Genomic DNA, 16,806 nt, shown 5'->3' on the forward strand with positions numbered 1-16,806 from the left:
CAATTGTAATCAGCGTAACTAAAATATCCATTAATAACACTTTAAATTTAAATTTGTAAAAAAAGATATTTTTGGAGGAAAAAAAATAGTTGGCATTTCTATTTTGTAAACCAAACTACAATATCAACCGTTGATGTGTAGTGCCTGATTTTTGCAAAACATGGTTTACCTCATCTCCACGACAGTTTAATCAACTCAGGGAAACTAGTGCAGACTTCACCAAAGACACCTAGGTGCTATTTTTTTAATTATGTTATTTTCTTATTGCCTTAAACAGCCCGTTTTTGACATTTATTTTAAGTAAAATAACCTTGGAGTGGGTTTTCCCTGAAAGCTTTGGTTGATAACAGTAGTCAGAAAATACAGCTACAGAGGTTGCTTTACAGGTGCTGCCTGGTTTTGGCGAAATTCAACGGACATATTTATGACTGCAGGCCATTGTTTGGCTCATTTTTCTCTTATGCAGAATTCTCTCGCAGGTCACATTAAATGATTTCAGTTTAAAGTACAAAACAAACAAAAATAAATACATTGTCGTTGAATGCAGCAAGTTTGCAACAGAGGAAGGAACTGTTTTATTTTGATCTATGAATTAGCTATCAGGTGTCACCAAAGTAACGATGGTGCATTTACTTATAGTAGCGTGCACTTCTACGTCATTCAAATAAATCACATCGTTCAAGTCATTATACTTGGCAAAAATCTTGATTGAAAAAAACATACACATCAATAGTTATTACTACAGTAGGCCTACTATTGCTATAGAATACAATAAGTTTTTTGTAACATGAATAATATGAATTGTGATACAGATAGATAGATAGATAGATAGATAGATAGATAGATAGATAGATAGATAGATAGATAGATAGATAGATAGATAGATAGATAGATAGATAGATAGATAGATATATAGATAGATAGATAGATAGATAGATAGATAGATAGATAGATAGATAGATAGATAGATAGATAGATAGATAGATAGATAGATAGATAGATAGATAGATAGATAGATAGATAGATAGATAGATAGATAGATAGATAGATAGATAGATAGATACTTTATTTACCCCCCATATAATGCAATGGTATTGAATTTCATCGCAATTTTGCATTGTATAAAATACATTGTTTTGTAATTGAATGCATTCGTGTTCCAATGCAAGGAAAAATGAAGCATATCTATTTTTACTTGCAATATGTTTGCGATATAAACCCAAAGTATTGCAATATGAGGCAATATGAATGCAGATTATTGCTTTTTTTCTGTAATTTATTTAGATTTCTTTATTAGTTTTTGCGATATAAAGCAAAAAGTATTGCAATTTCAGGCAATATTAATACATTATGGGCAGCACGGCGGCGCAGTGGTTAGCGCTTGTGCGGCACAGTTCATGTCATGGGAACCTGTCGTGGGTTCAAATCCAGCTCCAGACTTCCTGTGCGGAGTTTGTATGTTCTCCCCGTGCTTGCGTGGGTTTCCTCCGGGCACTCCGGTTTCCTCCCACGTTCTAAAAACATGCATTTCAGGTGAATTGGCCGGTCCAAATTGTCCCTAGGTGTGAATGAGCGAATGAGTTGTCTGTCCCTGTGTGCCCTGCAATTGGCTGGCAACCAGTTCAGGGTGTCCCCTGCCCACTGCCCGGAGATGGCTGGGATGGGCTACAGCCCCCCCCCCCCCCCCCCCCCGCGACCCTAATGAGGATAAGCGGTACGGCTAATGAGATGAGATGAGAGATTAATACATTATTGCTAACGCATTTGAATAAGCACATATCGGATATTTTTATATTATGTCTGGGCAGAACGGCGGAGGAGACGAAAGGTCCCAGGTTCTAATCCAGCTGCTCGCCTACCTCTGTGCCTTTAGCAACCCAGCGACCCTACTGGAGATAAGCAGTGCAGAAGATGGAAGGATATTTAGATGATGATTTAGCACTAGTTGAAAAGGGATGTGTTTTTTTTTTCTTTTAGTCAACTACTCGTACAATATTTGAATAATTTCTATCTCCAATGAACAGATCTCCAAAGAAGTATATGACAGCAAACTGCATTTGTGCGTTCTTGTGCAGCATTATTGTACGTCATGATAATCTACCACAGGTGAATGTAGCTGCTCTATCCATTCATCAACGCACACACTCGTGCCACACGTGTTTTTATTATTTATTTATTTTTCGGTGACTCACTGCAGTTCCACTTGTGAGGTTTACACACTGCGAAAAAAAGGAAAGGGAGGAAAAAACGACTCCTGTTTGGCAGCAGGAGGGCGTGGCTCATGTCACCCAGTGTGCGTCTCCATATTCATGCGAGGGCTTCTTCAAGCGTCCCCATCTTTCGCTGACACGGATGCACCAAACGCAAGGTAAGCTACCCCCTCTCTCTTTTTTACACCCATAATGCATGCACACACTCGCACATGCACATCGTTTTTCTTATCTTTGTGTGCACCCGCAAGGTCAAATCTACCCCCTTCCTCTCCAAAAAAATCACATTAATAAACGTGTTGGTGGCGTGAATTCTCTTGCTGCAAAATAACAGCAATGTCTCATTCCTCAATGAATGCAAATGAAGCCAAACGTATTCAAAGGCAATGAGAATGATTCCCCAAATTGTTTGCTCTGAGGTGAAAGACAAGTCGCTTCAATTGTCTGCCCACTAAGGCGACTGACTGCATGCTGTGTGTGACTCTCGTATCCTTTGAAACGGAGCCATCGTTCAATAATATTTGTAAAACATTCATGAAGGTGATTGCCTTTTATAAGGTCTTCAGTGTAACAAATGACACATAAAGTCTATTATTCTATCAAAATAGTATTTAGTGTAATAAAACGCATATTAGTCTATCCATCCATCTATCTATCTATCTATCTATCTATCTATCTATCTATCTATCTATCTATCTATCTATCTATCTATCTATCTATCTATCTATCTATCTATCTATCTATCTATCTATCTATCTATCTATCTATCTATCTATCTATCTATCTATCTATCTATCTATCTATCTATCTGTCTGTCTGTCTGTCTGTCTGTCTGTCTGTCTGTCTGTCTGTCTGTCTGTCTGTCTGTCTGTCTGTCTGTCTGTCTGTCTGTCTGTCTGTCTGTCTGTCTGTCTGTTTGTCAGCCCGTCCGTCCGTCCGCCCGTCCGTACGTCCGTCTATCAAACTACCTACCTTTCTATCTCCTATTTCTCTATCCATCCATCCATTCATCTATCCATCTGCAATAATGTTCTCAATGTCACGAGCAATTGTTTCAGTGGCGGTCACTATACAAACGTGGCATAGATAGACGAACCAAGATGCGTTTGTTGATAAATCTATAAATCTTTTTTCACATGTTTTAGGCTGTTGCGGCATGCAACTCTGTAACTAAATCCAAATCGCAGTCATTTCTGTTGGCTGTGATGCATATCTCACAGAATGCAGTTATTACAAAATACCCCTCCAGTGGTCCCTTTAAAGTGCTTTTGGTTGTTCCACTGCCTTTTCTCTTCTTGTCCCAGGAGCAACATTTGCTCTGTCCATTGTGGACGACGAAAAAGTTGTGTAGTTTGGAAAGTTACGGCATTTGAAAACAGGTTTTTGGGACGTTACAGAGTAAAACAGAAAGAGCAGGAAAAATGTGAGCTTTTCAGCAAATAACTAACATTTTATAGTCCTCAAAACATCTTATATACAGTAAATTGTATGATTGGGTCGGTGAGTGGATCCCTTAACCACTAGGGCCTTAGGGGCACCATTTCCTGTGGTGTGTCTTGGGCAAGTACAGCCTGTTGGCACCCATCCTCTCCAGGCCAACAAATGTTTACATTTGCTCTCAAAACGAGGACTTTTGGAGTGTTTTGCAAAAGGTCCCTTCATTAACTAGTCAGGCAGAAACTTTTTGTGTTTATTTGTTTGTTTATGTTTATTAAAAAATATATCGCTAAATAAATACCCCTAAAAATAAAAAATAAAAAATATCTCAATTATCACAGCAAAGAGCAATCGTTGGTCGTGTCCAAGTTATAGTAGGACTTATTCTAATGTTTATTGACATCTGTCTCTATGGCAACAGCTGTTGGAAACTGAATGACGTATTGGTGCTAAAAAAAAAAAAGATTGCAGGAGCAACATTTAAATGCAGAGTGAGCACTCAGAGTAAAAAAAGGACAGCTCCAAAATACAAATCTTCAGAACAGTTGTTTTATGATTTATTTTCATCATCCCGCTTAGGCTTAGATGTTTTTTACTTATATTGTATTCCTCTTACTGTTATAACAGGTCTGGATTGTTGCGTCCGTAGGCTCTGGGTTGTTTCTGGTCATTGTTTTTTGTGTGTGTTGTTGTTAAGCTCTTTAGTTGAGCTTTTCTATTCTTTTTCTTCCCATAGGAGAGCATACATTTGGATTACAACAACAATTTAGGTAAGAGCTTGTCTGTCCAGCATGGGATCCAACCCAAAAAGGACAGTGACCGTCCAGATGGTGCCTCAGTTGCCTGCAACGGACTCCAACAAGGAGTCTAACGCAAACTGGACCGCCGAGTCTGATCTCAAACCTTCCCGTGACTGTTGCGCATCACCTGGTTGCAAGCCAGAAAAGACTGTTAGCAGTCTCAAGAATTCTGCTGATTCATTGAGCAATGACTCGTCTGAAGCAGAAGAGATAAGAGATACTAATGCCAACATTAGCAACAGGTTGAGCCTGGCTGATGAAAAAGTTGGCAAGAGTCCTGGCGGCCAGGTGAAAACCTCTCAGGAAGTGGCTACCGATAAAACTTCGGCACGGAATGCCTTGTCCAACCGTAACGACATTGTGTGTGAACCAGAAAAAGATGCAGCTTTGCCGACTTCGTTGGTTCACAAAGACAAGGCCAGACCAAGTCCCAAGGAGCCCAGTCACAAACGAAAACACTCCATTTCTGTTACGGAGACACCAGAGCTCAAGCAAAATGTGGAAACAACACCCCCTCTTAACTCTACTTTGCCTTTGTTTCACAAAGCAGGACATGTAGACAAAAAATCGGCGGGAAAAGGATCTGTTGACAATGCATCTGCAGATAAAGTAGCAAAGGACAAGGTATCTGTAGACAAATTATCAAATAACAAAGCATCCATGGACAAACACTGCCCAGTACCCTTGAAGACAGATCCTTTGTCTTTGTCTCAGGTGCCACCCAAAGTTCAGGAACATCAGGAAAGACGGACTGAGCCTCACTGTATGATATACAGAGAAGCCTCGACTATGACCTCTCCTGGACCAGGTTCCTTTGAGGCCAAGCGGGGCTGCGATGCCGAGGTTCAGGCTGTAGTCAGCAGCAGCAGCAAGTCCGTGTCCACCAGCCCGAGCCTGCTACCCTTCAGGCTAAATGGCGTCACCACCAACCTCGAGGAACCGCAGAATCTTACCATCGCCTACCAAGGCGACAGAAATTTGGGGTTCCAGCAGACAAATGTACACTCAACTACAGAGAAGTTTACAGTTGAGGCAGAAATGTGCCCCGTCACCGCGGTCGACTCGAAGCTAGGGGCAAAGCCTAAGGAAAGCGTCCCATCTCTCAGCAGCATCCAACCCGTGTATCAGATTAATATAGATCACGGCAATCGCAATGAACCAGAGAACAAAAATACGAAAGAAGTACCTGTCACCAAACTGGGACATTCCCAAGAGACATATATCCAACCCAATTCAAAATTTGCGGACAAGGCCGTCACCACCGAGATCGCTGTAAATACGTCATCCAACTTTGAGGAAGCCAAAAGTTTGAAAGACTCAGAAGCTGAGGAAAGCGATGACGAGAAGCAAACCCGTAAGAGTGTCCATGACGTGGTCTGGGACGAGCAGGGTATGACCTGGGAGGTATACGGCGCGTCGGTGGATCCTGAATCTCTGGGCTTCGCTATCCAGAGCCACTTGCAGTGCAAGATCAAGGAACAGGAAAGAAAACTGATCGCCCAGACGTCCTTCCGCAAGTCCATTACTGGCCTGGACTCGCCGAGGGCAAGCAAGAAGAGCAAGCGGCGGCAGCACAACCCTTTCCGGTCTATGCTGCAAAACGTGCGCCGACCAAACTGCTGTGCACGTCCACCTCCCTCGGCCGTCCTCGATTAGAGGTTGAGCCAATGTTGAACTCTTCTGACCTCTGTCACCAGCCACCCCCACCCTGAGGTCAAGATGGTCGCTGAGAGTGAAGCCCTGTGACGGGACGGCGATTCCCGTGAGTATCGCAGAATGTCGTAGACTAGGATATTTGTGATGTTTGTGATCAAAGAAAGTTCAATGGTATCAAAATGAACAACTAATTTTGATATAAAGTTGATATATATGAAAAAAACAGAGGATATTGCAAGTGTATTAAAGTGATAATGTCTATAAACTAATCAGAGGCAATAATAGAGAAACGCATGTGTATTAGCTTCAATGGCAATGGATATTTGACTATGAAGACAAGCGGGTATGATTTGCTGTCACAGGTTTTGTGCAAACATTCAGAACCAACATCTCAACCTAGTTTTTTTGTGGTGTTCAGGCTCCTTTATTGACCCACTGACTGTCATGGACATTTATTTTTTATTTTTGTCAAAAAAGAGACTGTACACGTACATTTCTGTTTCTTCTTTGGGTTTCTATTAAAAGATGAAAAAACAAGTCTACTGTTACACAGTCTTTATTTACAAAATGTTTGAAAAGAATATATTATTTGTTCTAGTGGTTGAGAGCTGAGCCCTACTTTGAGTGCTCCAATAGATTTGTAATTGCCGATAGATTCGGGTAAGACACTGCCCCAAAAAATCCATGAAGTTCCTCATCTCACTTGTTCACAGTTCTTCTGAATCAGGCAGCCACAAGATAGTTCTAAAACATCATGTGCATGGTCGTCTTTTTTTTCTAAAGGCAACAATTGATTTTTTGTCTGAAAATGCTCTGAAGATAAGTGAATCTACAAGATGATAGGCAAATTGACAATCACAAAAAAAATTAACACTTTTTCTCCCTCTGTTTTATCTATCAGTTTTACTACATACTACCAGGTGACAATAATATTTTTCTCAGGGAGAAACAAATCACTGCTCAGCTTCAGAGAACAGTTACCTTTGCTAAAATAAAAAAATTACATCTACTGGGGTCATGCACATGTAGACATTGAATCGCACATGCCCCTCTGCCGTCACTGGAAAAAGTGTTTATTTTTTTGTTAATAAGTGTTACGGTTGCCATGGCGCCCAATTGGCCCGCCCGTGTGGCGCCAGCTGCGGCTCTTGACGGATTGGCTTTCCTTCTATTCAAGTTCAGTGTTCTCACTCTCCGTTTGTCAGTCCGTCAATGAACCTCTGCCCCGCAAGACGTGGGTTCTGACTTGGTCCTGTTGCCTGTTGGTAATTCCTGTCTGGTATTGTTCCCGTTTATTTTGTCCTGTTTAATATCGGTTTTCAGTTTTGTTCCCGTCTATTTTTGTCTTGTTCATTATTCTCTCCAGTTTTTGTTCCCGTCTAGTTTTTCCTGTTTAATTTCGATTTCTTGTTTCTATATCGATCCTGTCGGTCCCTTCCTGTCCAGTATCGACCCCATCTGTCCGATATCTGCTCACACAATTAGTGTCGATCTCGTTGGTCTCTGGCTTCCTGTCTTTCCACGCCAGACTGCTGCCTAATGTGCATAACTCCCCATTTCCCGTAAAATAAAAGCTTGTGTGAGAACGTCACGCATTTGGGTCCTGTTCCTGTTCCGGTTCATAACAAATAAGCATTCAAATGAGGTCAATAATGACTGAAAGGGTCTTTTTGAAAAGCTACCATTTGGACGCAATTTGCACATTATTTTGTAAAGTTTTATTTTGTTGTGTGAAGATTGCTTATGTTCAAAATGGGTTCTTTTAAAACAGCTTGGAACAAAGGTTTTTAGAGACAATACACGGAAAAGCTACAATTTTTGCGTCATAGCATCTATTGTACACTTCAATTGCAAATTATGTAGATCTCTTAAGACAATGTTATGAATACAATTGCATTTTTAAATCATTTACATATAAAAAATACACTATTATAAGAATGCGCAAAGCCCCTGATTCGTATTACCCCAAGTATGTCTGCTCACCACGGACATCTAGTGTGCTTACAGAATATGTCTTTTGGATCAATCAATATTAGGTCAACGTAGTTGACAGCTTAATTGCATTTCAAATCACGAACGTGTCTGATTCTTTCAGAAAACTATATTATATTGTGTTATATTCCAATTTATTTACTGTTGAGTGTTTGGGAAGATTGTTAAGGGTCTTCGAACAACCCTCAAAGACACGTCTTTTAATATTCACTCAGTCCTTTCCAGAAGTGTTTTTCAACCACTGTACACAAGTGTGGCGTGAGACCTTGTCTTGTATGCTGCAGGAAACTGCCCAATTTTATACAAGCAAAATTGTATTTAGTATCTTTGTTTTTTTCCAGGGATTATCCTGGTAACTGTAACATTCATCCATATCAGTAGGTGGCAGCAGATTGCATTTTGTTTTCTTTTTATATACTAATTATCCACTCATGAGGTAGTCCAGAGAATTATATCAAACAACTCATTTTGTTTCAAGAAGCTATTTAAAATTGTACTGCAAAAAATAATAAAATGAATGAAATAAGGTAATGGGCAGCAGGGCGGCACAGTTCTGAGGTCATGAGATCAAACCTTCCTGTGTGGAGTCTGCATGTTCTCCCTGGGCTTGCGTGGGTTTCCTCCGGGCACTCCGGTTTCCTCCCACATTCCAAAAACATACATGTGAGGTTAATTCTAATTGTCCCTCGGTGTGAATGAGCGAGTGATTTGTCTGTCTCTGCGCCCTGCGACTGGCTTGCAACCAGTTCAGGGTGTCCCCTGCCCACTGCCCGAAGATAGCTGGCATGGGCTCCAACACCCCCGCGACCCTACGAGGATAAGCGGTGCAGATAATGAATCAATGAATGAAATAAGGTAATGATCTTGCACATCATTTTGCCACTTTTAATTGTTTTCTTATCTTCCTAAAAAACAAAAAAATATTTTAAATATAAGTCAGAACTAGTAAAAAAAAATTGTCAATTTTAAATATAACTTTTGATATTTTTCCCAAATAAAAATAAAAGTATTGTAACACAAGTTTAAATTATAGTAATATCTTAAATTACAGCAAAATTAGTGACCAAAATGAACTACCTGTACTACGTCGTGAGACATATTGACTACAAATGATAAGAACAACTTTATACTGTCAATTAAGGCATTATATTAACCATCCATCCATCCATCCACCCATTATCTACACAGCTTATCCTCAGTAGGGTCGCGGGGGGTGCTGGAGCCCATCCCAGCTATCTTCGGGCAGTGGGCAGGGGACACCCTGAACTGGTTGCCAACCAGTCGCAGGGCACACGTAGACAGACAACTCACTCGCTCATTCAAACCTAGGGACAATTTGGACCGGTCAATTAACATGACATGCATGATTTTAGAATGTTGGAGGAAAACAGAGAGCCCGGAGGAAACCCCCGCAAGCACGGGAAGAACATGCAAACTCCACACAGGAAGGTTTGATCCCATGACCTCAGAACAGTGCTGCACTCGTTCTAACCACTTATCCGCAGTGCTACTGCATTATATTATCTTATGTTTAAAAAGAAAAACAAGAACTTGGTGGCAGGAATTATTTTTTTAACATTTCCAACAGACGGTGTGCCTCAAGATTTTTCAATTAAAAAAAAGTGTGCCTTGGCTCAAGAAAGGTTGACAAACATTGCTTTACAGGACATTTATTTGAGTTGTTTGCAGAAAAGTTCAAGTGTTACAGTAGAATGAGACGGTTTTTTCTTTATTGCATACGACTTTTAAGTTGTGACCCAAAAAAGTGTTCACACTGATTGCAGGAGTTTGACGTTATTGTCTTAACAAGCACGTCTCTTGGTGTTCTCATCACGGGAGTGATAGCTGAGTTACGTGGGAAGTGCAATGTCACAAGCTATAAAATAGGATGACTCGGACACTTCGGCTCACGAGTCTGCACCCCTACTTTTAGGATGCATTTCAGTGATTTTCGGAAGGTGCAAATGTAGATGTTTGATGGTTTACACATTTTAGAATTCGGAATTAGAATCGTCTTTATTTTCATCTATAACAACGTTGTGAACATCCTTGACAACAATATTAGATGTGGCACTTCAAGATATACATGTAATAAAAATCTTAAAGAAATAAGATTAAAAAAGAAGTATTAGTATTTGGTATTTTATTGGGTAGGGCTTTTAGCCTGGTTCAAATGAACAGTGCGTATTATTTAGAGCAGGGGTCTTTTCTAAGCCGTCAGATAATTTTTGTTCCTAATTAGCGCAAAATGGCTAAAATAACAATTTACCATGTTGTTACTATGTTATTATTATGTTATTACTATGTTATTACCAGGTTAACTATTGGAAGTAGGGTTAAATAGACTCAGTCAACCACTATTTTTTTAACTAGAAAATCACAATGACCCAGCACTGGTGAGCTATTTATAGGTCCCCAGGCACCTCAGCTGTCCTGAGGGGGCACCATGTAGGAGACTCCTGATTTAGAGAGTGGTACTAAAAGCTTCATTCTTAAAAAAAATCTACAGTAAGCATAAATACATGAGCTATCATATAAACATTTTTTTAAACACTCGTAGGTCGAGATTTCTATTTTATATAACATGAGTCGCGCCTAATTGGATCTGACATACTTATCCAGTATCTTGCTGTTAAGGGCACCTGAAAACCTCAAAAACGCTGGGAAAAACAATGAGCAGGTAAATGGTGTGTTTTGGTTGCTTTGAATTTCCTTAGTTTTTGCTTACACTGTAATCATACAGTGACATCTAGTGGTAAAATATTATACACTGTCCCTTCAAGTTGTGATTGCATTAGAAAATAGTACAATGAAAATAGCAGCAACATTTTGCGAATTATAGGACTAAAGAAATATATCAAAATATGAATTTTCTCAATACATTGATATTACAGTAATTATTTTTCACACAGTCTTGCGTGCTTGTTTAGGATGGTGATGGCCATTGGGAAAAAATTGTTTATAAGCCTGTTAGCCTGTTTTACCTTGCTCTCAAATGAAAGGATGGGCCGGGCACCCGTATGATGCGGCAGGGGTAAACCAGTGAAAGCTGTCGGGCCCTGCTGTTGAACAGAAGAGTGTGTTTTATCACCCTGACCCGAGTGACATGGCATTCGGGTTGGCCATGGTCCAAAAATGTTTGTGTGTGTGGGTTTTTTTTGCTATTTTTTTTCCTTTTATTTTCCTTGTTTTTGTATGTTTGTCTTGCTGTCGGTCACCCCTCTTGACGGATATGACCAAGGTAGATAGATTGCCTGTTTTAAGGGATACTTGTGTTTAGCGGAGGGCAGCGTGTCAAAGTGGTGGCGCCCTGGGTGAGAGGAGTCCTTTATAATGTTGGTTCCGGCGCAAACTAGCCATGTCCTCCAGACTGGGAAGAGAGCAGCCAATGATTTTCTTGGCTGTGTTGATGAATCTCAGTAAGGTAGTCAGATATAAAACCGTTTCTATTTTAACATTCCCCAAAAAAGAAGTCTTCCTTCTTAAACAAGTTAGGAGAAAGAAATCACAGACAATGTGCCGAAATGAAACAGAATGAAAAACTCACATCTCTCTGCCAGTGCGCTCAAAACATGATTTTCTGTTTCGCATCCAATGAAGTATTCTGAACTCCGCATTGACATCTAACAGATAAATCTTGAGATTGCGGCACAGGGGTTTTACCGGCAGTCAAACCATTTAATCCTGCGTAATCCAGGATTTAAATCTGCAACTATTCCAGTGACTGATAAAAAGTTATGCTACTGTGTTCTCTACTAAAACACTGTTTTAATTTAATACTTTTCTTTTCTCAACAAAACACTAGCAGAATATGAGCCTGTTAATGTTTCATATTAGTCAGATTGAATTGAATAATGCATGACGATTAATGAGACAATCTAGAAAGGAGATGTACTATTAACCTTACCAGAGGTCTAAGATCCCTTTCTTTGCCTTCATCTGACGTGGACCCATTTTCTCTGAGAATATAATGAAGCAGCTGAGCTTCCCTAACAGCGAAGTGATTAAAAAGCTTCTGATCTGCAAAACGATTCTTCACGTGAAGCAGCACGCCAGAGCTCCTTGTTAAGCATTTGGGCATTGTGTCGCTGAGAAAGTCATTGCTTGTCTTTCTGACGGCTAGTCCTCTCCCGGCGGAATACGTGGCCTACATTTGTGTTTGCAGTGCGGCTTCGGACTCGAGCGTTGCTTTGTCTTTCATTGTATTGCTTAAAGTGCCAGTTAATGGACCTTAGTTTTTTTTGTCTGTGTAAGGGCTTTTTTATTTTTACATTGAAAAACATCTTTGAGACGAAAACAAGTGCTTGTCTTTGATGTGAACAAAACGTATTCTCTCTTCGTTCAAGAGTGTTTCTTCAGGATCTTTCTTTCAAGCGTTACCTCTTTTTCAGGACTTTGGCGTTAATATTAAAGAAAGTTTGAGGTTTACAAATATTTGTCAAGAACCAGAACAGGATCTGGACCCAAACGTGTGACGTTCTCACACAAACCTTTTATTTTACGGGAAATGTGGAGTCATGCACGTTAGGCAGCGGTCTGGCGTGGAAAAACAGGAAGCCAGAGACCGACGAGATCGATTCCAATTGCCCGAGTTGATATCGGACAGACGGGGTTGATACCGGACCGGACGGGACAGACAGTATAGATAATGAATCAGGATATCGAAAATAAACAGGACAAACTAAACGGGAACGAAAACTGGAAAAAATAATAAACAGGACGAAAATAGACGGACACTTAACTGAGAACCGATATTAAACAGGACAAAATAAACGGGAACAATACCATACAGGAAATACCAACAGGGACAGGACTGAGTCAAAACCCACGTCTTGAGGGGCAGAAGTTCGTAGACGGACTGACAAAGGAAGTGTGACAGCGCTGAGCTTAAAATAGACAGAAAGCCAATCTATTAACGACCCGCAGCTGGCGCCACACGGGCGGGGCCAATTGGGCACCATGGCAACCGTGACAATATTTTATGTTTGTCTTCAATCGTAAAGTGAAATATGTATTCATTGAAGATGGCTACTTAAGAAAACCTGAACATTAGAGCAGTGTTTTTCCACCAAAGTGCCGCGAGACCTTGTCTAGTGTGCGTCAGGAAATTGCCCAATTTTATCATTGCAAAAAAGCATTGTCCAGTATATATATCCGCAGAGTGACCGTAAAACTAATTTCAGATTCAGATTCAGATTCAGATTCAGATTCAGATCTACTTTATTGTCATTCTAGTACACGTGTATACAGAACGAAATGTCGATGCATCTGACCCCCACAGTTTCCTTGAATGTACAGATATAAATAAAGTTGTATTGTATTTTGGCTACGTATAGTATTTTACCATAGTGCCGATAGTGCAAGAAGAGTAGCTAACCAGATGTGCAAAATGGGCAGTCAGGTTAACAAGTCAGGTACACAGTAACACTGTAACATAACGCTGTAATTACAATAGTGCAGAGAGCAATGTGCAAGGAGTGGCAAGCTATAAAAAACTGCCAGTAGTGCAAAAAGACATCGCTGCAGTGGTGCCATTTTGTGCCTCGAACCTTCCAAAGAATTTTTTGAGGTCATTCAGAAAGTCCATGCTAGTGTCCTGCACTGGGGCGGTGGTTGGCTTGTATTTGGTAATGGCCTGAATGCCTTTCCACATATCCCTGGTGTTGGTTTTATTGAGGAAACGTTCCTGGATTTTTTGACTGTACGTTCGCTTTGCTAATCTGATAGCACGGTTCAGGTTAGCCCTCGCTGATCTCAGCGCCTCCTTGTCACCAGATTTAAAGACAAGGTTCCGTACTTTTAGTTGTTTGCGTATCTCAGCAGTCATCCAGGGCTTCTGATTGGCACGGGTGCATATAGTTTTGGTATTGCTGACGTCTTCTGCGCATTTACTGATATATGCTGACACAGAAATGGCGTACTCATCTATATTTATTTTGTTGTTGTAAGTGGCAGCCGATTTATATCAGTATATATCAGTAGGTGACAGTTTACTATTTTTTATATATACCAGTGCATCTCAATTATTTCATGTCATGCTCCTCCAAAGAAGAAGAAATCCTCCCGTGACCCCCCCAAAATCGGTCTTTTTTTCACATAATATTGGTTGGGACAAAACAAAGGTTGCTCAATGTAAATGATAAACTGTCACCTCCATCCAAGCCAAATGCTTTTTGACACATTTTCGGGGAAGAAAAACTCAAGCATCTTATCAACGTAATTGGGTTGTAAAGTCTTTTAGTGACATCCTAATTTATTTGGCCTAGTTGCTGTCTGCTGCCAACATTTTTAATATAGCAAGCACACTCGCCTTTTCTTTGGCTTTTCTTTTTCCTCTTCACCCCATTTTTTCATGGGGTCGCTTGATGGCGCTCTACACTTTGTTTCTACACTTCATACTAAATGCCTATACCCTGTGCTTAATGCGATGCATGGAGGCTAAATGTAAACGAATAACTCTGCCACTGAGGATGACACGGCCCCCTAATGTAGTTGAGGTGCAATTGTACTTTACTTTGAGAAAGTTAAAAAAAATAATCCCGAAGTCAAGCATGCCCATGACCCCTTGATGGAGCCTTGTGTTCCCAACCCCAGGGGGGCCCGCCCCACGTTTTTTTGTGGGAGATAAAGGTTAGAACGTAGTAATTGTTTTTTGTTTCTTTTGCAAATGACTCAACTTTAAACCTATCAAAATTGGACCATTATAGATAAGATTTGCTTGAGTGTAATTTTTTCCTGATTGAAAAGGCCACATATGGCTTGCGAGCCATAGGTTCCCGACCCCTGGTCTACATAACAAAGTGTCATGTGAAGTAAAGTGGATCGTGTCCTCAAAACAGTTGAGCAATAAAGCGGCAAGATTATTTATAAAATCATAATTTGACAGTACAGAAGGTATACTATACAGCAGGGGTCGGGAACCTGTTTGACTCAAAGAGCCATAAAAGCAAAAAATATTAATTTTATTTTGGGAAAGAGCCACACCATATATTATGAGATTGCTAAACCGGCGCCCCAGACAAAAGCTTAGTCTTCAGCACATTTATTTTTGATGATTTGATAAAAATTATGAAAAGAGAATAATGCCAGAGCCCCTGTCCCAAAATCAACAAACATACCACTTCAAACTTGTCTCTTTCTTGCAATTACTCAAGATCGGTTAAACTCCTTTTGACCTTTTTTTCATACATATTGGTTTCAAAACCAGATGCAAGCATTTATTTTGTAAAAACGTCACAACATTCTGAGAATAGGGAGCCTTATGTGCTTACCTTTGGCGAGAGATGGGAGGGAATGCTTGTACTTTTTGCATAGCTCCACCCATCCCTCCCACTCACCCAATCAAATGACTAAGTTCTCTTCCGGTGTTTTGGCGTATTTACAGTTCTGTGGATTCATCATAAAGTATCTGAACACTGAACACAGATTATATAGTGAACTTTTAAATAAAGGATTCTTTAGCGTTGTACAGCCAAAACGAGTTTTTTTTCCCCCCTTTTTTGTGTGACACCTTGACTGTAAATTGTAGTGAAAAACGTGCCCTATATATACTGCGAAGTGTTACTCTTACATTTAGCTTTGATTGGCTTTATGTGTACCTGAATGGGATTAACAACTCCGGTTTTGAACAAGATGGAGAAATTTTGCATACAATCAAATTGGTCTCTGAGCCACAGATACTCATAGAAAGAGCCATATATGGCTCGCGAGCCATAGGTTCCCGACCCCTGCTATACAGTATACTTGAGCTTGTAAATTGTGTTTTGTCTTTGGTTTCAATGTATTATATAGTGATAGAGTATTTTATAAACTTAACATATCTACTTCTCTGGTTTTGACAACCGCGGAACCTTTTTGGAATGCAAGCCCCGAGAAAAACAACGGATTACTGTAAATGTCATTTGAGTTTGGCGTTTTTCTTTCCTGGTTTCTAAACTACAGCACATATTTAATATTCACGAAAGCAGGTGGTGTTCGCATGCCAGATATATTGTAGTAAAGGCACCTGTAATCTCCTAAATCAGTCAGACTGGCGCATTTGCACTCAAAATCTCGTCATCTTTTCACACAAGCAAGTGCACACGAAGGTCACCTTCTGTGGTTTCGTTAGAGATTGCAATATTACGAATGTATGCCTGACAGATGTGGCTTTAAATCACCCTGGCTCCTCAGGGCCAAGATGCTCAAATAAATGCAGATGATGGAAAAACAAGGAACGTATATCTATCTGAAATATCTCCCACCAAAAACATGATGTATTTTGTGAGGATTTTTCATCTTTTTGCATCATGTCCCTGTGGAACTATAAGCTGCTTTTGTTGCGTCATCTGTTCTGTCATGAAGAAAAAATAAAAAGTCCATCCTAATATGGAAATAAGAACAAGGAGAAAGTGTTTAACACAAGAGAAACCCAATCTCAAATGGTGTTTAATGGAAAAAGGGCTAGAGTTTCTGATGTTGTCATAGCAACCTCCCAAGATCTAGCATAGTCTGTCATATTGGTGGACCAGCCAGACCATATCTTGTCCCATCCGGTAAAAATGGGTTAAAAAGATGCCAAGTTTCTGTCATTATTTGTTTGAATATTTAAGTTAAATAAGCATGTTTTTCCCAAGCACTGAAAAGACTTTCTCTAAAGGCACAATGTTTGCTATTGAACGCCTCTTAGTGGTTAAACAAAATCTTTATTCATCGGAAAGAAAACATATTGA

At 40.1% G+C, this 16,806-nt stretch overlaps 1 protein-coding gene across 2 annotated transcripts; it reads left to right on the top strand.

Annotated features, from left to right (window-relative positions):
* The first annotated feature begins 2,179 nt into the window (after positions 1-2,179).
* Positions 2,180-6,839, top strand: gprin3b (GPRIN family member 3b). Of its 2 annotated transcripts, XM_088343070.1 has the most exons (3): positions 2,180-2,368; positions 4,384-5,071; positions 5,162-6,839. In XM_088343070.1, exons 2-3 carry the CDS (start codon positions 4,439-4,441, stop codon positions 6,101-6,103), a joined length of 1,575 nt encoding a protein of 524 aa, XP_088199196.1. In that variant the 5' UTR covers positions 2,180-2,368; positions 4,384-4,438; the 3' UTR covers positions 6,104-6,839. The 2 variants fall into 2 exon arrangements, with proteins under 2 accessions (XP_088199196.1, XP_088199195.1); XM_088343069.1 differs by having other exon boundaries at positions 4,384-6,837.
* The last annotated feature ends 9,967 nt before the right edge of the window (positions 6,840-16,806 follow it).

Source organism: Urocampus carinirostris, chromosome 8 (assembly GCF_059441175.1).
Source record: "Urocampus carinirostris isolate Australia breed hairy pipefish chromosome 8, RoL_Ucar_1.0, whole genome shotgun sequence".
Classification (NCBI taxonomy): domain Eukaryota; kingdom Metazoa; phylum Chordata; class Actinopteri; order Syngnathiformes; family Syngnathidae; genus Urocampus; species Urocampus carinirostris.

Excerpts from the sequence above, each read along its gene's own strand:
- gprin3b (XM_088343069.1), top strand. The coding sequence starts at position 4,439 with ATGGGATCCAACCCAAAAAGGACAGTGACCGTCCAGATGGTGCCTCAG.